Source organism: Sciurus vulgaris (genome assembly GCF_902686455.1).
Source record: "Sciurus vulgaris genome assembly, chromosome: 4".
NCBI classification, from domain to species: domain Eukaryota; kingdom Metazoa; phylum Chordata; class Mammalia; order Rodentia; family Sciuridae; genus Sciurus; species Sciurus vulgaris.
The window spans coordinates 99637002-99663381 of record NC_136464.1 but is presented as its reverse complement, the minus strand read 5'-3'; the positions used below and the strand labels follow the sequence as shown (position 1 = coordinate 99663381).

The window sequence follows — 26380 nt, the reverse complement described above, 5'->3', positions numbered from 1 at the left end:
ATTTTTTGCTTCTCATGGAAATGTTTGTACTTTTTTATCATTGTCTTTTATGAAAAATAATTTTCTAAAAAAAATTGTTACAACTAATAAAGTTGTTAAAGTTAGTTCAGTAAAGTTGTATAATAGAGAATTTATATACAATTATCACTGCATTTCTATATTATAACAATGAACTATCCAAAAAGAAAATTAAGAAAAATATTATATTTATAGTAGCATTCAAAGTACATAGTAATAAAATTTAACCAAGGAAGGGTAAAAGATCTATACATTGAAAATTAGAACACATTGATGGAAAAGTTAATCACAAATTAATGAAAAAACATATCACATTAACAGGAAAAATTAATATCAAGTGTCTATAATACTTAAAGGGGTCTTCAGATGTCAATGCAACACCTATCAAAATTCTAAGGCTAGGAAATGACGATCTTTGCAGATGTGAGAGCTATTACTCAGGATGAAAAATTTACTACTAACAAAGTAGAAAAAAGGAAAAAAGATAAAAAGAAAGAAGGCAAAGGCTGGCATTTATACAATGGAAGCAATCCTAACAAATGGTAGTGCATTTGCCCTAAATTCACTTAATTTGTGAAATAATATGAACAATGAAAAAACTTTAGAACTTTTATAATAGCCTGCATAAACCTTAATACTATCGTTTCATAGGTATAAAGCAATACTTATAATCATTATTCACTTTTCTAATATATTAATTTTAAATCAATAAGAGTATGATCATGAAAACACCATATTCAAGAAATTTTATTGTATTCAAAATCTCTTACCAATCATAACCTATAGCAAAAGATGTTTCAATTACAGGAGCAATGAGTTTTGCAGCAGTCATGATATATTTTTCTGCCATGGCTTTCCTATATCAAACAAACAAAGCTTTTTTTAGAAATATGATGCATAAATAATTTAGGTTTAGTTCTTAAAATTTAAGTGTAAACATCTGTCAAAGCTAACATAACACATAAGCTTATTAAATGATGGACAACTACACAAGAAATATGCTTGAAAGTCAGGTTAAAAACCACAGTTTGAAAACATGACAAGCAACATGACTGCCTTCTGGGTTGACAATGTTTATTCCATTTTCTGCTTGATGATGCCTTCTGACAAACTAAAGAAACAAAGAAACACTACAGAGACACAGACTCTGCTACAGAACTTACATAACCTACATGGTGGACATAAAAACAGAGTGAAAATGACCACTGAAGAAACAGTGTGCAGTGAACAGCAAAAATGAACCACTACATGTTGCTTTGAATGTATACGCACTTGTATGTGTATGTGCATATATGTACATATATAAAATTGTACATTGTCACCAATACTGGAAAATGCCAAAACTATATTTCAAAATGGACATGCCAATTTAGAGTGGTGGATGAGCATTCCCTTTTTCTTGGATTTATAAACACAGCAGTTTTTAAAATAGACTTAAAATGTACATAACTATTTTATAATCTTCATATTTATTTAACTGTATTGATGTGAAAATGATATTTTTCCATGTCATTAAACATTAATTCTGTAATTTTTTTCTTTTCATTGAACATTTTATTTTGACACTCATAGATTCACATTTATAAAAAAGTAATAGGGATACCGTCTGTAACCTTTACCCAGTTTATCCAAGGGTGATGGTATAACATCACAACCAACATTCTAGCATTGATAGTGAAGATATGGAATAGTTCCATTATGTTTTCATTCCCTCATGTTACCTATCACTAATCTGATCTCCATTTCTCTAATATATATAACCTTTGAAAAAGGCTGTTTTCATAAGATAATTTTCTTCAGATCCAACCAAATTATTGCCATATTCATTCCTTTCCATTGTTGAATAATATTTCATGTATGTATCAACTGATGCAGAAAAGGCACTAGAAAAACATCAATACCTATTCATCAAAGAAACCTTTAGGAAAATAGGGAGAATTTTTTCAACTTGATTGAACCATAAGCTTTTTTCCTTTAACTGGTTAATATGATTGCTTTTTTTTTATGAACCAGGCTTGCATCCTTAGAATAAACTCTACTTTTAATTTTTAAAAATATTCCTGAGGGGGACTGGGGTTGTGACTCAGTGGCAGAACACTTGCCTAGCATGTGTGAGGCACTGGGTTCAATCCTCAGTCCCATGAATAAATAAATGAATAAAATAAAGATCCATCAATAACCAAAATATCTGTATCTATCTATCTATCTATAAAATTTTAAAATGTATTCCTAAATTCTTTTTTAAAAACAGCTCTAGAAAGATATAATCCACACATCAATTTACCAAAATCAAGTCACAGATTTATGTAACAACCACCCTAACAAATTTTAGAACATTTTCACAACCTTAAAAAGAAACTCAGTACCCATTAGCAGACACTCCTCTGTGCTTATCAATCATTGATCCACTTTCTATCTTTATAGATTTACCTAGTCTTTTTTTGTCTATTTTTTTCCACTTACCATATTTTCAAGGCTCATCTGTATACTGCATGTATTCCACTGTATGACTAGACCATATTTTACTTATAAATTCATGAGTTATTAGACATTTGAATTATTTCCACTTTTGGATACTATGAATAATGTTACTATAAACATCTGTGTATGAAGTGTTACATGAACCTATGTTCTAACTTCTCTGGGTTATCTACCTAGGACTAAAAATTGTTGGTCACATGGTAAGTTTATGTATATAAGCTCTTGAGGAACTTCTAATCTGTCTTCCAAAAAGTTACTGAACCATTTTATATTCTCACTATCAGCACAGAAGGGGGGTGCCAATTTGTTCACATTCTCACTAACATTTATTAACCATCTTTTTATTATAGTCTAATATGAGTGAGTGTGAAGTGGTATTTCATTGTAGTTCTGAGTTGCATTTCCTTAACAACTACTGAAGTTGAGTATCTTTTCCTGTGTTTATTGGGTATTAACATCATTTCGAAGAAATATTTATTCAGATCCTTTGTGGGAAGCCATCCTTATCTAGCAGAATCAGACAGTTCCCTGTCTAATTCCCCTAAGAGAATGGCTCCCCTCACTCCACCCTATCCTGTCCATCACAGAAGAAGCTCCTCCAGGTCTTAGACCCCTTTTCCTGTGTGTCCATAATAAAAGAGAGTTGTTAGAGGCCAGAGCTGGTAAGGCCAGACCTGTCATCCCCCCTCTCATTTATAAAAAAAGTGTTGGCTCTTGTGTATTTACTGAGTAGTTAAGTTTATGGTAACTGACTGATAATCAGCCAACATCATCCTCCAGCAGTCAACCCTTTTCTCATCCATGCAGGATGTGGCTGAGAGACCCCCACAATCCTTTGCAAATTTTTTTGAATTCCCCAAACCTCAACTACTTGTTTAATACTATCAATAGGTTTTTGGATGGGAAAATATAGAATAAACAGTTACATTTTATGATTACTTCAAACATATGTACTGTAAAGACAACTGGTAGAAAGTTAGTTTTGAGATAAGAAAAGACTCAAGTCAACATTTATAACCAGAAATATATGTAATATCTATAACTAACATTTGCACATTTTAAATTAGATTATTAGACCATTTTTCACTGAGTTAAAAGGTTAATTATATAGTCTAGAAATGTTCCTTCTTAGATATTTGATTTGCAAGTATTTTCTCTCATTTGGTGGGTTATATTTTTACTGTCTTGATAGTGTTGTTTGAAGGACATACATTTTCTATTTTGATGATATATCCTTTTTCATCACTTGTGTTTGGTGTCATATCTAGGAAATCACTGCCTAATCCAAGGGTAATATTTAATTTCAGGTGTTTTTATATGAATTTTTATAGTTTCAGCTCTCACATTTGGATCTATGGTTCGTTCTGAGGTACTTTTTGTATATGATGTGTAAGAAAAGTTCAGCTTCATTCTTTCACATGAAGATATTCAATTTTACCAAGACCATTTGTTGAAAAGATTATACTTTCCCCATTAAATTGTCCTAGTGCCTGCACTACTATAAATGCAAGGGTTTATTTCTAGACTCCCAATTCCATTCTGACATATTTCTTTTTTAAAATATTCTTTTAGTTGTTGATGGATCTTTTATTTATTTATATGAGATGCTGAGAATCAAACCCAATGCCTCACACATGTTAGGCAAGCACTCTCCCAGAGCCACAACCCCAGCCCTGCTGATTTGTATTTCTATCTTTATGCTAGTACCACAATGTCTTGATTGGTGTATCTTTATAATTTGAGTCTTCCAATTTTAATTTTCTTTTCCAACACTGTTTGGGCTACTCTGGGTCCCTTAAATTTCCACAGGAATTTTAGGATCAACTCATCACTTTCTTCAATAACACAGTTAGGATTTTGATGTGGATTGTATTGAATATGCAAATAAATTTGGGGAGTATCACTATTTTAATAATATTGAGTGTATATCCAAAACGTTCAATGTCATTTAGCTGCTTTCAACAATGTTTTATAGTTTTTTGGAGTGCAAATTTTGTATTTCTTTTGTTAAATTTAATTCTTAATAAATTTTGTTATTGTAAATGCAACTGTTAATTTTGTCTTTTGGATAGCTCATTGGTAAATATAGTATATTTTTATACTGCATTTCTGACTTTTGTGCATTGAGTGTTTCCTCTGCAACCTTCTTGAACTCATTTATTAGTAATTTTTTTGGTGAACTTCTTGGGCTTTTTCTATATACAAGATCATGTCACTGCAAAACAGTTTTACTGTTCTGGTTAAATGTGAATTTATTTATTTTATTTGCCTAATTACTAAAGCTAGAACTTCCAATAATGTTGAATAGAACTGGTGAAAGTGGATAGCCTTATGTTGTTCCTGATCTTAGGTGGAAAATATTCAGATTTTCACTATTAAATATGATCCAGCTGTGGGTTTTTCATAGACCCACCTTATCAGATTGAGGAACTTGTTTTCCACTTGTAGCTTTTTAAGCTTTTTGTTTGTTTGGGTTTTTTTTTGTAATCATGAAAGAATTTTGGATTTTGAACAATTTTTTTTTTCTATTGAAATGATCATGTGTTTTTTGCCCTTTAATTAATGTCCTGTATTATATTAATTAATTTTCAAATCTTGAGCTAATCTTATATTCCTGGGGATAAACCTTTTTTGATTATAGTATACAGTTTTTATGTTTTGTTAATTATTTTGGTTTGCTTAGTATTTCTTTGAGGATTTTTGCATCTACAGAGTCGCTGGGGTTTTCTTTTTGATAAGTGTCTTTGTCTGATTTCAGTAGCAGGATAACCCTAATTTCATAAAATATATTTTTTTCTGGAAGAAATTTGGTAGAATTAATGTGAATTCTTCTTGAAGGTTTTGCTAGAAATTCTCTAGTAAGATCATTTTGGGCCTGGAGTTTTCTTTTTCTGGAATTTAAAATTATAAATTCAATTTCTTAATATATAGAGATATTTAAATAATCTATTTCATATGAGTTAAGAGTTTTTCAAGAAAGCAGTCCATCTCATCTCACCTGCTATTATTCTTTTGATGTCCGCAGGATCTGTAGTGATGTTTGTTTTATTCTCATTATTGGTAATTTTTGTCGTCTCTCTTTTTTGTCAGTCTTGCAAGAGTTTGCCAATTTTATTTATTATCTTTTCAAAAAACCAGTTCTATTTCATTGATATTTTCTACTGTTACTGTTTTCAATATCAATTGTTATCATTCCTCTGGTTTTTTTTTTTTTTTCTTTCCCTACTTCCTTAGGTTGATTTTGCTATTTCTTCTGTTCTTGAGTTGGAAGCTTAACTTTTCCACTGCAATTCTAATTGCTTTCCCTCTGTGAGAGAAAGTGGTATTTTTCTACTGCTCCTTTCAAGATTTTTCCTTTTCTTTTTGTTTTTTGTTTTTTTGAGCCAGGTCTGTTCGTGAACTCCCATATACACCGCAATCCTGTCTCAGTCAAGTAGCTGAGGCTACAGTACCAAGTCCAGTTCAAAATGTTTTTTCCGTCTTTAATTTCCAGTTTAATCCTAGAGTTTATCCTGTTTGGTGTTCACTGAACTTCTTGAATTGTAAGTTTAATTTTCCAGTCAAATTTGGGGCATTTTCAGTCATTATTTCTTTATTCTCTCTTTTCCCTTTCTCCTGAATTCTAGATCTTTTGTTAGAAGTCCCACAGGTCCCTGGGGTACTGTTCATTGTATTTTTATTGGTTCTTTTTAGTTATACATGATAGTAGAATTCATTTTAATATAATTATAAAGCATGGAATCCATCTTATTCTGATTAGGACCCCATTCTTGTGGATGTACATGATAGTGGGATTCACTGTGGTGTGTTCATACACAAGATTAGAAAATTGTCAGATTCATTCCACTGTCTCCTTTTCCTGTCCCCCATCTCATCCCTTCATTCCCCTTTGTCTACTCTACTGAATTTATTTTCTTCCTCCCCCCCCCGCCCATTGTGGGTTAGCTTCCACATATCAGCGAAAACATTCAACCTTTGGCTTTTGGGGACTGACTAATTTCACTTAGTATGACAGTCTTTGGATTCATCCATTTACAGGCGAATGTCATAAAGACATTCTTCCTAAAGGCTGAATCACACTCATACATTGCTGGTGAATTGGTGAAACCACTCTGGAAGCCAGTATGGAGATTCCTCAAAATAGGAATGGAACCACCATTTTAACCAGTTCTAGAGGTTAGTCATACAATAGTGTGAATGTACCTAACACTTAAGATGATAAATCTTATTATGCATTTTATCACAATTAAAACAAAAAGATTAAGGGCCCTCTCTCATGTAACATACTCCTACTTTACTGCGTGTTCAATGAATTTAAAATTTTCACAAATGAGAGAGGGTTTGAGGAATACAGGAAAAAAAACATGAGTCTTAAAAGAAAAATCGGGGATACATGAACCACTGGAATGCAAAAACAAGCAACTTTTTTTCCTTTTTAGGTGCTGGTGATTGAACCCAGGGATGCTTTACCACCAAGATACATCCCTAGCCATTTTAAAAAATAATTTAATTTTTATTTTTGCAGTGCTGGAAATCAAATTCAGAGTCTCATATTGTTAGGCAAAGACTCTATCACCAAGCCACATTCCTAGCTCTTAATTTTTTTATTTTGAGACAGAATCTCCCTAAATTTCCAGATTGACCTTAAACTTGAATCTCTTCAGCCTCCTAAATTACTGGGATCACAGGAGATTTAAAGAAGCAACTCTTTTTTAAACTCTTTTTTTGGGGGGAGCAGGTACCAGGGATTGAACTCAGGGGCACTCAACCACTCAGCCACATCCCCAGCCCTATTTTGTATTTTATTTAGAGACAGGGTCTCACTGAGTTGCTTAGTCCTCTGAGGCTGGCTTTGAATTCACCATCCTTCTGTCTTGGTCTCCTGAACAGCTGGGATTACAGGTGTGCACCACTGTGCCCAGCTTAAACTCTTGATTAAACAAGCAACTCTTGATAATGGAGCATGAACCCTTGCCTGCAAAAAGTTTCATGATATGAGGGCAATGCCCAAGCACTAGAAGTATTGGCACAAAACTACATAACTCCATCCTGACTCCACCTTTAGTCTAGCTTTTAGTTAAGGTCCCTCTATAAAAATTAATAACCAAGACCAAGGGGTTGCTGCTTCTCATTCTCAAAAGATGGTCCACATTCTCTCTTGAATGTATATTCCCCGCTTTACCACAAAGGGTCTCACTCTCAATAGAGCCTACATTCTCCTTTGAATGCATCTCTGCTTTCCTAAATCTTTGTGCCTCTAGCAGATACTTCCTTAAATTCATGTTTGTCAAGAACCCCACTCAATCTTGAGTTGAGGTCCTCCTCTCTGGAAACTCCTTGGACTTCCTCCAGTGATAAAATTATACTTGGTAGCGATCAAGTACATGTGATATTGTGATAGAAATATATTTGGTCTTTATCTTGATGCCTGGCAAAAAGCTCTTGGAATTTTCTGAATGACAGAAGTGTCTTTTGTTAATCATAATGAACCCCCTTTGACAATACCTGACTTTATGTTAATGAGGTGACTTCCTATTAGCTCACAGAAAGTTTCAAAATGGGGCCTGGTTGCCAATGAAATGAACCATATGATTGAAGAATTGGAACTTTCAGTCCCGCCCCTCAACCTCCAAGAGGGAAGAAGGGCTAGAAATTAATTTTCATCACCAAAGCCTAACGATATAATCAGTGTTGCCTACATAGCTGAACCTCAGTGTAGAAGACCTCCAAGTTGGGGAACACATGGAGGTACTAGGAGGATGGCCCATCTGGATAGGACATGAAAGCTCTCATACCTTGCCCTATTCATCTCTTCCATTTGGTTGTCTCTGAGTTGCATTCTTTATAATAAACTGGCAAATAAAAGCAAAGTGTTTTCCTGAGTTCTATAAGCTCTTGCAGTAAGTTACTGAACTCAAGGAGGAGTGGAGGGAGTCCCTAATTTATATCCAGTTGATCAGAAGTACAGGAAGCTCTGAGCTTGCAACTGGTATCTGTAGTCAGGGGTACAAAGGCAATCTTGTGGCACTGTGGGGCTCGCATAAACTCTGGGTAGTTAGTGTCAGAACTGAATTGCTGGACACTCAGTTGGTGTCCAGCGAGTCAGATCATTTGTTCTCAATGTGGGAAAACCCCATATATTTGGTGAATAAAGTACAAAAAGATTGTAGTACCATATTAGAAGAAGGAAAGAATGAAGCAAATATAGATATTTTCTTCTCAGTCTTTGTACCTAATTGGGAGGCAGAACAAAAATACGTAAGGATATAATTTTTTAAGTAATTGTGATAATGAACCAAATTTCAATATTGTACCAAATGCAGAGGGAAAGACAGTTACGGAGAAAGAGTAGGAATAACTAAGTAAGAATATTGAAATGAGACTGAGAACTGAGATTATTTTGAAGGAGAAAAGGGAATCCGAAAAGTACTGAAATGGTAAAACATCAGCACTATTTAAGAAATATATTGAATATAGGGCTGGGGATATAGCTCAGTGGGTAAAGTGTTTGCAAGCACACAGACCCGGTTCAATCCCCAGCACCACCACCACCAAAAAAAAAAAAAAAGAAAGAAAGAAAAGAAAAAGAAATATATTGAATATAACAAATTTTGTTAAGAAACAATAAGAATACACATTCAGTCATTTTAGAGACATTAAAACTGCACTATCAAGTACCCAAAATATTACCTTTCACGTTCCATTTGCCTGAGAGGATCATTTTTTATAGCTTCAATCACTAGGTTAGTATGGGGATCATCCTGAAAAAAGAAATTAAAACAAAAAAATGTAAATGCTAAAAACTTGAATTTCTAATCAAAATCCCAACTAACTGTATAAAATGGAGTATAAATTAATCTTTCAAAAATATTTTCCCTTATGTAATACAGAACTTTCTTTTTTCCTTTTCTTACTTCTGATTACCTATCACATTCTCCAATGAGCTTATATACATTTTAAGTAGCTGCTACAAGGGTCAGGCTAGAAGAATAGGAACACACAGAAGCTGTGGTTGTTAGTATAAATATGTGATGTCATAAATTTAAAACTTAAATATATATGCTTTCATGATTATCAACTCCTTAGTATAATTCATGTCACTACTTCCAATTAACAATACAGACCAGGGCTCAGGATATAGCTCAATAACAAAGCACTCACTCACCTAGCATGCGCAAGGCCCTGGGTTTAATCCCTAGCACTGCAAAAAAAATTTTTTTTAATGTGACTTTTCCACAACATAGATTATTTTTTTCAATATGAAAATAATACATAATTAACATTTATCCAGCACTTACTATGTTCCAAGTATGATTTTAAGCATTTTGCAAATTTAATCCTTGTAACTACAAGGTAGGTTATTATAATTAGTTCCATTTTATACATAAAGGAACTGAGGCACAAGGAAGGAAACTGAAGAATACAGTGGTGGGGCCAGACATATGGTTTGTGTCTACATTCTCTACTAAATTAAAGATATTATGCCATTTTAATCCACTTACATAAAATTCATATATAAAAATATGGAAAATGTTTTCAAAGTGTTAAAAAAAAATCCCACTGCCCAGAATATATTTTAGAGTATATTCTTTCAGTTTCTGTTCATTTGTAGGTGTGTATCTGTAATTTTTCACTTAACAGTATATAATATTCCCCTACACCTTTAAAAATAAGACTTTTGAAGAGAACTGTATTATGCTTTACTCTTGAATAAAGAATTACTTTTTTTAATTGTTGACAGAGTTAGTATAGATTTTTTAGGTTCCTCTGCCTAACAATGATTTTTTTTTTTTTTTTTTACCAGCAATTGAACCCCACTGTGCTTAACCACTGTGCCACATTTCTAGCCATCCCCTGCCACTTTTTAATTTTTTTAGTCTGAGACAGCATCTTGCTAAATTACTTAGGGCCTTGCTAAGTTTCTGAGGTTGGCTTTGAACTTAAGATCCTCCTGCCTCAGCTTCCCTGAGCTACTGGGATTATAGAAGTGTGCCAACATGCTCTGCTTAACAAGAATTTTTTTTTTTTTTTTTTTTTTTTTTGTGCTGGAGATTGAACCCAGGGCTTTGTACTTGCAAGGCAAGTAACTCTACCAACTGAGCTATATCTGTAGCCCTCAACAATGATTTTTAAAACATTAAAAGATTTTGGGTTCCATAGTGAAGATATTACTTTTAATGAATGACATTATTTTTTTTAATACGATTCTCTTAGTTTTGACTAAAACTGTGCAATGTATTTTAACCAGAATCTCTAGCCCTATTTCAATTGTCTCATCCTTGATCTAATTTAAATAACAAATTAAATATATCAATGATAAAACACATTAATATAGGTCTGTAAAAAACTCAAAAAGTCATCAATTCTAATTTTCTCATTTCTAGAAACAGGAAAACACAGAGTATGAGATGGCTATATAACTGTCTTTTTTGTACTCACACTTGGTGAAATATATTTATCATCTTCATCAATTTCTAATGGAACAGCAATCAATTTCTGGAATGCCTTCTTCATTTTTTCTCGATCTCCAATAGCAAAATAACTAAGAATCAGGTTGAAGCCTGCTTTCAGATTTGGTGCCATGCTCATTATATGCTCAAATGAATTAATGGCATCTGAATATTGACCAGTTTTAATAAATGTAACTCCAATGTTCTGCATTATTTTAATCCTAAATAAAAATAAACATAGATTAGCACTAAAAGTTTAAATTCCTTAGTATGGCATTCAAGCCATTCCTTTTTTTCTTTCCAATTTTCTTTCTTTTTTGGTTTTAATAAAGCTTTATTGTAGTATAATACATATACCAAAAAATTTGCTTATGTTAAGAATGAGATGCAATGATTACTTCTATATTTACGTTGTTATGGAACCACAACCACATATTTAGGGTAGTCATTTCTACTACCATAAAAAGAAAATCTGTGCCTATTAACAGTCATTCTCTATTCTCACTGCCAGTCCTAGGCAACCATTAATCTACTTTGTTTTTCTAAACATTATCTATAAGTGGAATCATATGATATGTAATATTCTGTGTTGGCCTTCATTCACTTAGCACAATCCTTCTGTGGTTCCTCCATATCACAGCAAGTATCAGTACTTCATTCCTTTTGTATTGTCAAATAGTATTCTATAATATGGACATACACCATATTTTACTTAACCACTGCCAACTTGATAGAGGTTTCAGTTATTTACATATTTTGGCTATTATGACTAATGCTATTATGAACAGTTGTGTACAAATCTTTGTTATAACATGAACTTTCATATCTCTTGGATGTATACCTGACAATGGAATTGCTGGTCATATGGTAAATGTATGTTTAACTTTTAAGAAACTGCCCAAGTATTTTCCAAAGTATTATTTTACATATGTAATACATTAGGTTTCAGATTTCCCACCAGCTTCATCAGTACTTGCTATTTTCTATAATTTTGAGTAGAATCATTCTAAAGGATGTGATTTGACCTTATTTCCAACTACTCTGACATGAACCTACTGTTTAAACTAATTTATTCAAAATTAGTTGATCAGATCACAAACACTTATTTCCTAGACTCATCTCATAGTATTCCCTTTATCTGGAATGTTGTCCCTTTTGTCACTTAAGTAATCTATTTAAAGTGTATCTCCTTCATAAAGTCATCTTTTTTTTTTTTTAAATTGGTACCATAGATTGAATCCAGAGGCATACAACCACTAAGCCATGTTCCCAGCCCTTTTTTATATTTTATTTAGAGACAGGGTCTCACTAAGTTGCTTTGGGTCTTGTTAAATTGCTGAGGCTGGTTCTGAACTCACAATCCTCCACCTCAGACTCCCAAATTGCTGGGATTACAGGTGTGCGCTTTTTTGACCATTATTATTCTCTATTATTATTCCCTCAGGCTGAAATAATATAGTACCCATTGTCTCAACTACTGATTATTAAGTACATAAATGCTACCTATTATCTTTTTCTAAAATTCTCAAATTTTGGTCTCTCCTGGATTAAAAGTACCTCGAGGGCATTGTGTCCTATAAGCTAGATATTTGTTGATGATAATTAAATACCACGCAAAATTCAAAACCAAATGATCATGAAAAGTGGCATTTACAAATAAATTAACTATCACAGAGGAAATGTCCCGTGTCTCGGGAAATTATAACTAGTAAACATATGTCTCTGAATATAATAGAAAATACTGTGGGAGGGCTGGGAATATAGCTCAGTTGGTAGCGTGCTTGCCTCATAAGCACAAGGCCCTGAGTTCAATCCCCAGCACTGCAAAAAAAAAAAAAGAAAAAGAAAGAAAGAAAATACTGTGGGAATATAAAATACTCCAACTTCCCCCTCCTCTTCAAAGAATCAGAAATATCTCATCCTTTAATTATTTCACTGTTTCTCAAACTATAGAAACAATGTGAGGGAGTTCTTAATTTCCAGACTTGTTTTCTAATCTGATACATTCATAGGAATGCTATTCTGATTATTTGTTGATACTAATTTGTATCATCGTACTAATGGTTTGCAGGGTTAATCTCTATAATGGTCAATTAGCTTAGTTTTATTTCACTTGATCACATATTATGCCTTTAACCTTTAACTTGTCACTGTACAAATGTATACAAGTAGTTACAAGGGAATAGAGCAAAATACTACACAGATAACACAAATCTAATACCTCTCAGGTACAAACACTTCAAAATATTTAACCCATTGACCAAAGATCAGAACATGTATCTACCTTGTTTCTGAAAAACAACACTTAAATTTTATAGTTATCTGTGTGTACACTTACCTCATTTCTTTATGGACACTTGGGATTTGATCTAAGGCCATTCGGTAGAATTTAATGGCTTTGGAATAATTTCTTTGCTTTAAGTAAATATTTCCCATATTCACTTTCAGTCTCCCTAATTAAAAAGAAAATATATTCTCATTTTTCCATTTTCTATGATATTGTAGATGATCTTAATTCATATTCTGATGTTCTTAAGTTATAAAGTTTTAGACATTACCTAAAATTCTAACTTAAAAACAGTTATACTATTTGATGTATTCACACACTAGTCTTTCTTCTGTGAGTCAATGAAACTTAAGATAGTAGACGCCCCGAAAGTAGAGCTGGAAAACAACTGACTTACATTATAAAACTGAAAGTATATTCTGCTAAAAACAAAAATGAGACTATAAGACAATTTAAATTAGACTTAAAAATGCCACACACATAGTAATATGATGTTAAAAGGAAATGATATTCAGATAAACTTTAATATTGCAACTAAAAATTTGTATAATATAAATGCTAAATATAAACTCTAGTCTCTTGGGACATATTTACAGATGGCAAAGCACGTGGGTGGGGATGCCATGGCTCATTGTACTTGTGGTATCAGAACACATTTTGTGTTTACCATTATGTAGCATACTTCATACCAACCATATTTCTTCATTTGTATTTGTATGGATTGTAATGTACAGTATCTCTAGAAAGGATACTCCATCATAAACACAAATTTGCTTAGAGCATAGATCATTTCATTATAAGGAAGCATAAAGTGGGGAGATGTAAATTAATACTACAAAAGAGTTGTGACTATTGGGAGAACTGATTATATATACCTACCTGCATTGCTAAACATCTTGTTTTTCAGTATAACTTGATATGTGTTTAGTGCCTCAGCATACATTTCATTAGCTGAATACTGACAGGCCAAGTTGAAAAGAACCTAAGGAAGAAAAGATTGCAAAACAAGATACAATGATTATGTTAGGTCCCGTTCACTTCTGATCTATCTAGAGATTTAAATCATATAATAAACCTGCTTATGTCAAGATAATCAACCAATTTGGAAATTAAGTCCATAAAAGAAATATCTTGCATTCCAAATAAGCCACAACATTAAGAGATGAACAGCTGTCCTCTAAATTTCACTTAATTTTCTATGTACTCTATTTTAATTTAGTATTTGCCATTCATTAATAGCTGGAAAACCTACAAAGAATAAATGTACATTGTTTTTTTTTTAAAATTTATTTATTTATTTATTTATTTTAGTACTTTTTTTTATTCTTTTTTTTAATTTTAATTAAAAATCATAAATTTAGGGCTGGGGAGATAGCTCAGTTGGTAAAGTGCTTGCCTTGCAAGCACAGGGCCCTGGGTTCAATTCCCAGCACCACAAAAAAAAAAAAAAAAAAAAAAAATCATAAATAGGGCAATGTTGTTTGATTCATTCTGTTATTTTTTTCCCTTCCCCCCTCCCCTCCCACCCCTCATTTTCCTCTATACATTCCAATGTATACTGTTAATGCTGCTGGTGATAAAGGAAATAAACAAGATAATGGATTAATTCTCTCGGTAAATATAAACTAAACATACCATGGAAATATCTTAAACCCTAAAGTATACCAGAGAAGAATTTGCACAGTAATGGCTCTATGTACAAAACTATAATTTAAGTCATCAAGATATAGTACTTCATGCTCCTACAGGTAAAAATATTGCCACAATAAATTACTACCTATAGTATTTCATGGAATTTTTAAAAACTAAGTAGTAAATATCTAATATTTTAAAATTTCAAATTCCCCTTTTTTAATTTGTTTAGTATATGAAGACTTTTCCCACTGACAATATACCCTTTTATACAAGGAATTCTTCTCAGAATAAAGAAGTTTTGTTAGAAATTAAATATATTTTCACTACCCTCACAAAACATTATCTTATTTATTTGAAATCCTTGAAAATCACTGACCCAAATGTCTACCTTAGAATCTCATTAAGATAACCATCCTAACTGAGCATGAATATTAACAATCTTCAAGCCATACAGCTATTGGATGGTGAGTTTGCAATTACTAAACCATTAAAAAACAATTAATTGAATAATAAGAGATCTTTGCACAAGAAAAGATGAGTGTCTCATGAATTAGAGATTATTATCTATTTGATTCTGGGTATCTAAAAAATAATCAGATTTTAAAAATAAGAGATAAGGCAAGGGCTGGGGTGTGGCTCAGTGGTAGAGCATTTGCCTAGCACATGTGAGGCACTGCATTCGATCCTTAGTACCACATAAAAATAAATAAATAAAATAAAGTTTAAAAAATCTGTATAAATTTATTTTTAAAAAAGAGATAAGGCAAAAAGAAAAAAAAAAAAGACTTCAGTGGGGACAGAAGGCAAGAGAGAGGTTAATCAACAGGTACAAAGTTTTAGGTAGAAGTAAGAAATTCTGATATGTTACTGAACAGTAGGACGGTTATAGGTAATGATAATGTATTGTATGTTTCAAAAAGCTAGAAGAAAGAAGTTTGAATGTTTTACCATAAAGAAATGTTTGAGACAGATGTGCTTAATCTGATTAAATACTACACAAGGTATACATGTATCAAAATATCACAATGGGTACTCCCATTAACATGTAAAATGTTTTTATGTATCAGTGAACAAAGTTTTAAAAATTTACTAAAGAAAAAAGGCTTTGGAATTCACAAATCTTGGCTAAAATAATTTTTTTGGCAGATATTTCAGTACTTACTGAGTAAGTTAAATCCAAATTGATATTTTCTGGAGTTGTAACTTGTTCCCGTTGTCTCACCAGGACTCTCTCTTTTCTTCCTGCATCTTTTGCCTTTTCTAAGGCCTGAAATCATATTTACATTTTTTAAAATCAATTCTGAGCATTCATCAACTTTTATTCATTAGGGAACTATAACATGAATGTTGGCTGAATTCATTTTCCAAGACAAACTTCCCTCTGTACTCTTACATAAATTTCCTTGAAAAAAAAAAAAAGAACACAGAATTATTTGTTTAAACTGGAGCTCACCATCACAGAATTGTCTGTGTGGTTTTCTGAGAAAGGAAGAAAGAGTATGAACACGAGTATGTAGAGTATATTTGCACCATGTCAAGATTCTCTGCCATATGCCTTCCACCACCTTGGGAGTTTGACCATGCCTACCTACTTACCTTTTCTTTCCTCCCAATTTCTTAGTTTTTAGGTATTTTAATCCAATTTTGTGAAGTAGGAATTTAAATATGATTTTGTTTCTTATTCAACATTCTTCTGGGATACTCAAAATACAAGTGAAAGGATAACTGCTGCCCAATATTACAAGAGATGCTTAGGTTGGCTCCTGTACTACTCAGAATGTCAAGAACATTTCATTGATTTCCACAGAAAAATTCAGTAAGAGACTTTGCTTTTTTCAGAACTGAATAAAAATAGCACCAGTTCTACAAGCAATAAAAGTAGGTTTTTATATTGAACATTTCTCTCTAATTGTATGCATTAACCTGATAACTGAGTCACAGAAATTATATTTATATGATAGGACAAAGTAATGAGAACAAAGCATATTAAAAAATTGAATTTTAAAAAGCAGAATTTTAAAGAACAGAACAGACATAATCTCTACACACTTCATAAATTTCAATTCCTATTACTTTATGAACTTACCAATTTTAAGTCTCCACAACTGTTAGCAATACAGCTTTCTTCTACCAACTCATTTACTTTCTTCTCTAATTGTCTAATCTTTTCTTCCGGACTGTTGAAGAAAAAAGCAGGTGTAATTTAAATCATTCAACTAATAATAATTTATACTAAAATTGCATTTACTTTTAATACTGTCCATAACATGCTCTTTAAGAACAGGTGACAGATAAGACAAATGTATAAATGGCATTAAAGAACAAAGGTATTGCTGGTTTTAATATATTATACAATTAATTATTCATAATTATAGTAAAAATAGCTAATGTTTATTTAGCACAAGTATATTAAGAGCAAAATACTTTACTATAAAAATTTTGTTTACTCCTCATATTTGCACTTGACAAAAGTACTATCATTATTTCTGTTACTAAAAAGGAAACTATGTGAAATTTAAGTATTTTGCTCAAGCTAGTAAGATATGGAGCCAGGATTCAGACCCAACTAGGGCACTCCACCACTGTTGCTACTATATTACTACCACAAAGGAGAAGTAGATTTTTTTTTTTTTTTTGATACTGTGGTAAATGAAAACTTTACCTATGGCTAGGAAAACTGAATGTCCCTCCCCAAAAATTATTTATTAGAAAGATGCTATAGAGAAAAATTCTAATAAGGTAAAAAAGTTTTAAAATCCTGGCTTTAAGAGCAAATTATTCCAGGGCTATGGGTCCAGCTCAGCAGTAGAGCACTTTCCTAGGAAGTATAAAATCCTGGGTTCAATCTCCAGCACCACAATCAACCAACCAATATTCTTAAAAAGAGCAAATTATCCCCAAATCAGTCACATATCAAAATAACACTGATGTTTTACTACTACTTTCTTCTGCCTTTAATAAAATTTCACTAAAGATACATTCAAATGGATGGTAGTTGTCTTAACTCTCTACAAATGAAGTCTTTAAAAGAATACAGGAGTAAATGTATTTTGCTATTCCAACGTCTATGGAATCATATTCTTTAGGGAAATCTGGGCCTAAGACTGTAAATTCTATTAGTTTTTCTAAGATCTTTAAAATTCTAACTGAGCAAGAACACAACAGATAAAACTTTTATAAAAGCTACAATGAAATTTAAATGCTATTTTCTAGTTGACTGAAACATCTAATAAATGTCTTTAAATGTTACTTATAGATTATTACTAAACCAAAAATGTCAATGTAAAAACTTTAAGAGAACTTTATGAAAGACATTCAAAGTAACCACTGTGTTCCTAACAAATACAGAGAAAATGAAAACTATATGCAGATATGGCTGGATATCTACTTAAAAAGAACCTGCCACCCACCCTTCTTCCTGGCACAGGGAACTTAAGTCAATCTAGAGTATCTCATTCCTTATTCTAGCATTCAGCTTAACCATGGGCATATGATGCACTGCACATCTGCTTCGGATAGAGAGCTTCTGCAAAAATTTTCATTGTTTTTAAAAGGAACTAGATGTTAATATTTTAACACTGTCATGTATTGAATTACATCATTACCTCACAGATATCACAATGTTCCACTTGACTAAAGAATCTACGTAACAGTAAAACAAACTATTGGGTTAAAAAGAAAAAGGAACTAGGACTAGGAACTTTCTGCCACTGAACTTTATCAATTACACAGAGAATTTTGAAGTCTTTCTACTCTTCTAGCAGCATAATGATGGGCAGGCTCTTAGGAAAAGCCAAGAGAATCAAAAAGAAGCTGAACCAGGGGTAATGTTATTGAGCAGTTAAATTAACCTTCCCCTGAAATGTCCTGTCTCCACAATTCTCACTATATGTGTTCTTTGAAGTTGGTTTTCTGTTGTCTATAGCTGAAAAGATCCTAAATGACATACTTAAATAAAAGAATATATTTTTATTAGCAAACATGCTGTCATTAATGAGTGTACAAAATAAAACAAATGTGTATAGAAGTTCCTTGTTAGCCAAAAAAGGGAACTTAAGTAACTTATACAATAGCCCCAAACATGGGCTTTAAGAATTACCATTTTAAGCCATATATTATATAGAAGAAAAACAGTGTAGTTGGTTAATAGATGAGCTCTGGAACCAAACAACTGGTTTTGAATCTGAGTCATATTCTTTATTAGCCTTAGCAAGTCAAGAGCTCTATATTTCTGTTCCCCCTCTATTAACTGGTGACAGTAATAATTCCATATTTATGTGTAATGCACTTGGAACAGTACCTGCACACAACAAGTACTAAGTATACAGCTGAATATACGGTATACTGTCATTTTTTTTTTAGCTACTGTCTAGACAACAGCACAAAACTAAGTTAATTCTATAAAAAATTATATTGTTCCAACTGAGGATGCAGCTCAGTGGTAGGCAAGTGCAAGGTCCTCAGTTCAATTCCCAGTACCAAACATAGACACAGACCCACACACAAATTAAATTGCTCAATAATATGATTAACTTGATATGTGTTCTCTTCATTTATTCTTTTAAATGTCCTTTTATAATAATCATGACATTTATAATCACATTTGGTCTTTGAGAGAATCACTACTGATACCCATAAAACTTAGACATCATCAAGTTAAATAATATTGCAACAAAATTGCATAGAACACACATGGCTATTCTTAGATTTGACTTATTTGCTAGTTCCAAGACTTAGGGATGGTGTTTTGATTACTGTCCTGGTGGGACAAACTTTTTAAATTATACATCTGAAAAATAAAAATCAAAAACATGCAGAACAATAACAAAATGACAACATAAGGACTTACATACCTATCTTCGTTTTTGGTTTCCAAAGGAGGAGCAGGGCCCCTTGATTGACCAAGTGGGTCAAATGCAGAGCCTGAGACACAATTCAAAAGTTCACATTTAGTTTGAAACCCAGAAAAACTGAAGAAAATATGAAATTTTATCCCTTATTTCATTTACCTACTTATTAAATAATTTAGATTCCCTGTTTGTTAAATGGAAATAACATTTATTAAGTCTACATAAATATTTTATGTTAGAAAATTGGTAAGATTTTTAACATACAGAAACTATGTAAATAAACTTGTGTGTTAACATATAAAAGATACTGTCTTAGCATATACTTTCTCCCCCACACTGACCTCTACCTCTACCTAGTATGAACTCTAAATTATTGATCATGTGAGTTATAATCTGATAATGGCTTTCTAATTTTTCTTAATGGTGTAATAAACATTAACCTGTCATAATTTTATGTCTTAATTGTTATGCAGCTTCTGTAACTAAATACTATTTTCATCTTTCATTTTTTAAACCAAGTTCTAACTTATATAAAATAAAATGTACATATTTTAAAATGCACATATTTTATCAATACATTGTGATAAATCATAAAGGGTTTAACTACCACTCCAACTGAGCTATAAAACAATTTCAATACCCCCTTCCTCTTTTTTTCTTTCTTTTCTTTCTTTCTTTCTTTTTTTTTTTTTTTTGTTTTAATGCCAGGGATTAACCCAGGGGTGCTTAACCACTGAGCCATATTCCAACCCTTTTATTTTTTATTTAGAGACAAGATCTTGCTAAGTTGCCAAGACCTTGCTAAGTTGCAGAGGCTAGCTTTGAATTCAAGATCTTCCTGCCTCAGCCTCCTGAGCTGCTGGGATTATAGGCATGCGACACTGTGCATGGACCCTTCCTCTCTTAATGATACCTCAAATAAGGATCAATTATAATCAATGGCAGTTCAGATTTTATTTAAAATAAAAATGACATTAACATACACAAAAATAGTAAAAAATTAAAGTATCTGAAAAAAATTATTATAGAGATTATGTAACAAACCTCTCAAAGATGCTTTGGTAAAACCTGCTGCTCTCACTGCTGTCATGGGTCTAGTAACTCCATCCTTCAAAGAATAGGAATTATTTAAAAAGTATTCTCCAACAAGATCTACCTCCTATTTACAATTCTATACATGACACATATCTTAATATAGCCCCAATTTTAATACTGATTGTAATTACTATCTGCTTATTCATTACTTCTGTCCCTTCATGTATCAATCCTATTTTCTTTTCACCTATAAAGTTTCTATTCCTTGGTCTAACTCAGGTTCTCTGTTTGAAAAGAAAAAAAAATAATTAACTTATTATTTAGCTACTCTCTACTTCTGGCTAATCTCTTATATATAGCACATGACACAAATTATTGAAAATGGTAACACAGGAAAAACAGGTCTCAGCATATACAAACTACCAACATTTCTGTATCTACTCTCCAATAGGCTTTCACTTGAGACCTCAATACATGAATCCAAAGATTTAGAACAATCTTTGAACACAAACTTTAATCCACAATTTTAAGAAGCAGGCTCACTATATAAGTAATAGCTGAGCATTTTTAAATATATAATAGAGAGAGGGGGAATCTTTGGTATAAATTCCAAGTCATGAGAATGGCAAAAAAATCAACAACCATACAGCAGAGATACCTGAATAGCCCCTGTCATTGGTCTTCCCATTGATGACGTCAGGGATGTCTTGGACTAATAAATAGAAAAGATGGTTTAAAAGGTTCCTAAATACAGCTACCTTTATTTTTAAAAACCAAGTTATAGATGTTTTCTTTAAAATTTTTTTCTTCATTCTATTGGGGAGTAAACTTACACATAAATTTTTTCCATTTATCACCTGAAGGTATTAGATCAAACTGTGATACTCTAAAATCAGAAGTCAGCAAACTACAACACACCGCCTTTATAAAGTTTAATTGGAACACAAACTCCATCCATTTACACACTGTCTATGGCTGCTTCTGCATTACAAAACAGGTGGATGAAGAGCTATGATGAAGACCACATAACCTGTAAAGCCTAAAATATCTGGTCCTTCACAGAAAAAGTTTGCTGTCTCTTATTCTGAAACAACACTAAAAACCAAATTTATGAATAAATGTTCAGAATGATTAATGAAAGTATGTTCAATATGACATAATGTTAGTTACATTATGTAAAAGGCTCACATAAAGGGTCATTATGAAGGTAAGTGCCCTGGGCCTCTGGGTTCTGAAGCCATCTTTCTGACCCCTTAGAAAATGTTATTGTAAGGATTGGGAAATGCTATTTCACCATGTGCTTCCATTTTTTACCCTTTTCTCTCTTATTTTATATAAGTTAAGGCATTCAACTTATAGGTAATTTGGACAAGATATAAAGATTTATTGATTTTATAGAGTTTTATAGAGTATCTTTCCTCCAAAGATCTCTAAGGCAAGACCAAGGTATATGCCTCTGAAACACTTTTCTTAAATTTTATTTCTTCATTTATTAATTGGTAAGTTTTTTTAATAATTATCAACAATATTACATTTATATAACATCTAACTTCACATAAACTATATGAATGGAATACACATGAGACTTGGTTATACTAGATAGAAAATGAACACAATTTAAGCAACCAACATAAGGTTTACAAATAGAAAGGCAGCAAAATATTTTGATATATTTAAAGTCAAAATGACTAAAATGTTCAAAGCTATTAATCAAATTAGACTTTTTAAATGTTCTTAACTATCCTCATAACTATCCAAAATGGAAACTACACCTGGTTCATGAAGTGAAAGATAGCCAAAATTCTTTAGAACTGACTAAAGTGAACTTAGTATAAGAAAAAGTATCTTAATATTTGCAGCTTACAAAAACCTACCCCATATCCAGTAGCTATAGGTCTAGTAACTGCCGTGCTTGGTATTTTAGCAGTTATCTTGGGGAGGAAAAACAACACAGTTAACAGAATTCTGATTAAGCTATAAAATAGAAATTGGGAAAGAAATGGAAAATACAGACTCATCGATAAAGAAGTATTTATGTAATATTTAGAATAATTTCTTCTAAATATTTCTATCTTAATATTAGGGAGCTCAGTTATTTGAAGTATTGAGAAAGAGACTCATTTTGAAATTCATTTTTTAAAAAAAGGGGACTTTAGAATGACCTAAGGTACTAATAAGAAGGATGTGGGCTGGGGATATAGATCAGCTGGTAGAATGCTTGCTTCACAAGTACAAGGCCCTGGATTCAATCCCCAGCACCACCATCAAAAAGAAGAGGATCTGTTTTCACGCTTTCATGTATTCAACATTTACTGCATTAGTACTGATAGCCACTAGCCCACACAATAGACAGGTTTTGAAGTCTAAGAATCTGGGTTTAAATCCCAATTCTCTCTCAACTATTTAAAATCTTCAAATCTAAATTTGCTTACCTTTGTATAAAAGTATATTGATGACAAAATTGTAGTGAATCAAATAGGACCATGTGAAAGTGCGCTAAACAGGTTAGTTGTTAGGCTTATTTGTTTGACATATTTGAATATAATTCAAGGAGGAATTCTACTTCTGGCTATGGTAGACTACTGCTTTAAAAAAACCTTCTCACTAAAAATAGCTAAAAAGGCTAGGGACAAAAACATTTTTGTTAATTGTTTAAATGTACTAGAGAATCATCAAGACTGAAGAATTACAGGGTCTCAAAATAAGGAAGAGAAGGGAAGACTAGAGAGGTGAACCTGCATTTGGGCTACTTTTCTCCTACAGGCATCTGTTCATTCCAAAGGCCTGGATGAGAAGCTCAGCATAGTTTTTGAAAGGCTCACAGTCTAAGGGGATAAACACTGGAGTTGAGGGCCTGCTAAGGAGGCAGCCCTGGTAATCCTCCAGGATCTAGCTTGCATCTCCAAAGACTATACCCTCAGGCAGAAAGGTAAATAGAAGTATACCAGCCTTCTTAAGGGCTGAAGTCCAATTTAGAATCATCTCAAATCTAACTGGACTAAGGTGGCCAGAGATTTCTTGTGCTGCTAGGGTCATAAGTAAAAGTAAATTAATCTCTAAGTTTCTGAGTGCTATTCTATCTAACAGAACTTTCTGCAGTATTAAAAAGCTCTATATCTGCAATAGCCACTAGCCACACAAGACTACTGAGTATTTGAAATGTGACTACTGTAAGATGGGTCTGAAATGGTTACATGTGGCTAGTGTCTATCATACTGGACAGCAGAGACATAGAGCAATAAATTACCTCTATAATTTTTCATTTACAACATCTAGCATTCAATCACAAAAAAACAGAGGCTGGAGTTGAAGCTCAGTGGTGGAGGGCTTGCCTTGCATGTGTGAGGCACTGGGTTCTAGCCTCAGCGTTACATACAGATAAATAAATAAAATAAAGGTATTGAAAAAAATATTAAGAAAAAGAACCAGACATGCAGGAAGCAAAACTAACAACAACAACAACAACAACAACAACAACAAAAAAAAAACCACAAGAAACACAAACAAATGAAAAGAAATCCAGATGGGGATACCTGTAATGGAAATACATAGACTTTAACATAACCATGCTTGATATGTTCAATGAGTTAAAAGACAAGATTGACAAGTCAGTAGAGAACAACAACAACAAAACAATAAATGGTAATTATTAAATAAATGGTAGAAAATAGTGTAAAATTCTGGCATTACCTAGAAAGGAGTAAAACTACTAGTTTATAAAAGATTTTCATAAGTTAAAGAGTATTTTAATGTTTAGGAAAACACCAAAAGAATGGTTAAAGAATATAAACTAGCAAGATAACAGAAGAGTGAAATGGAATAATAAGAACCAATAATGAAGGTAAAAAGAGAGAGAAACTTCAAAGAAGCAGGGAAAAAAAATAAACAATAAATTTAAACTCAGCCAGTATTTTCACTAAACGTAAATAAAATGTTTCAATAAAATAAGACAGATTTTTTTTTAAAAAACTAGAACCCAATTACATGTTGCTATTGAGATATGTCTTAAACATGGATTTAGAAAAGTTGGAAGTAAAAAATGGGAAAGACATGATGTAAATACTAGACACAAGAGAGCTTATATAACTATATCAATATATTAACATCTGACTAAATAGACAAAAAGCATTACTAGAAATAAAGATATTTCACAACAGTAAAAGGCTCAATTTGACAAATAGATGTAACAATTCTAAATATCTTCTGCAAAAAAACAAAGAGATATAGACAAATCTTCAACAATAGTGCAAGATTTGCTTGTACTTTCCATTAATATCAGAATCAGTAGAAAAAAATTAAAAATACAGAACATCTGAACAAAATTCTTAACATACTTGACTTAATTATACATTGTACTATATATTATACTTATCAACTGCAGAATATACATTCCTTGAAAATGCACTTTGGAGGATATTAATAAATTTTTCAAAGAATTGTTTATGTTACAGATTATATTCCCTAGAATAAAGCTAAAAAACAATTTAAAACAAAGACATTAGAACATTTTAGAAATTAAGAAATGTACTTCAAATAACCAATGGGTCAATGAAGAAAATGCCATATAAAGTGAAAAAAATTTTGAACTGAATAATAATTAACATATCAAGACAGGGGAAAATATGGAAAAAATATATATCTATTAATTTTGTAGTAGAACAGATGTCTGAATTATAGGTGTGAACACATGAAGTTGTTAGATGAACTTTAATCATTGGGTCTTTGCCTTCTTGTAGGCAGGTATTTTAATACTGCAGGGCTTACAACTCAATGCTTAAAAAAGTTGGCTCCAGGTCTTAGAAAAGGCTAGAAACAAAGGATACAGGTTTCCACAACATTTTCCTTGAGAACAAACTGAGGGAAAGAGAACATTATTGTTTTTTAAGGATCGCCTGATGACTACATCTGTTTTGCTGTTGTTCTTTGTTGTCCGCACTGACAGGCTCCTACACCACCTCTTCCCTTTGTTGCTTTGCCCCTCACCTGCAGTGCCCTTCCTCCTACATCTCAAGGTCAGCCTCAATTTCACAGATCCTTTAATATTCAATTCTTATTTTATCTTTTAAGAAACATCTTCTAATTGTCCCACCTACTGGAAAATAACCTCTTTTCATGGTCCCACAGCAATTTATATTCTTTTTTATAACTTATTACATTATGCCTTGTAATATCTATTTGTCTATTTTATTTTCCTTCAGATTATCATAAACTGCTTATGAGCTAGCAAGAATTTTATTCCTCTTAAGTCTAGGATCTTTTCATTTAAAACTTATACTATGTAGGGTGTGATGAAATCATTCAACGGAAGATCAAGAAAGCTAAGTTCTTCACTGGATTAGACAAAGGGGAATGAAGGGAAGGGAGGGAGGATGGGAATAGAAAAGACAGTAGAATGAATCAGACATAACTTTCCTATGTTCATATATGAAACACAACCAGTGAAACTCCACATCATGTAGAAGCACAAGAATGGGATCCTAATTAGAATAATGTATGTATAACATGTCAAAATACATTCTACTGTCATGTATCTCTAGAAAGAACAAATTAAAAAACACCAAAAAATAATTAACATTAAAAAGAAAGAAAGAGAGCCAAACTATATCCCAGTTTACACAAAAATG

At 32.2% G+C, this 26380-nt stretch overlaps 1 protein-coding gene across 1 annotated transcript in view; it reads right to left on the bottom strand.

Moving 5' to 3' along the window:
- Nucleotides 1–26380, bottom strand: part of LOC306660550 (intraflagellar transport protein 88 homolog) — a 160384-nt gene that overhangs the window by 122388 nt on the left and 11616 nt on the right. The window contains 11 exon segments of the mRNA XM_079138889.1: nucleotides 789–875; nucleotides 9190–9260; nucleotides 10939–11170; nucleotides 13288–13402; nucleotides 14116–14218; nucleotides 16034–16138; nucleotides 16958–17048; nucleotides 19725–19794; nucleotides 20766–20829; nucleotides 21415–21468; nucleotides 22631–22687. Coding sequence (XP_078995015.1) covers nucleotides 789–875; nucleotides 9190–9260; nucleotides 10939–11170; nucleotides 13288–13402; nucleotides 14116–14218; nucleotides 16034–16138; nucleotides 16958–17048; nucleotides 19725–19794; nucleotides 20766–20829; nucleotides 21415–21468; nucleotides 22631–22687 — 1049 coding nt within the window.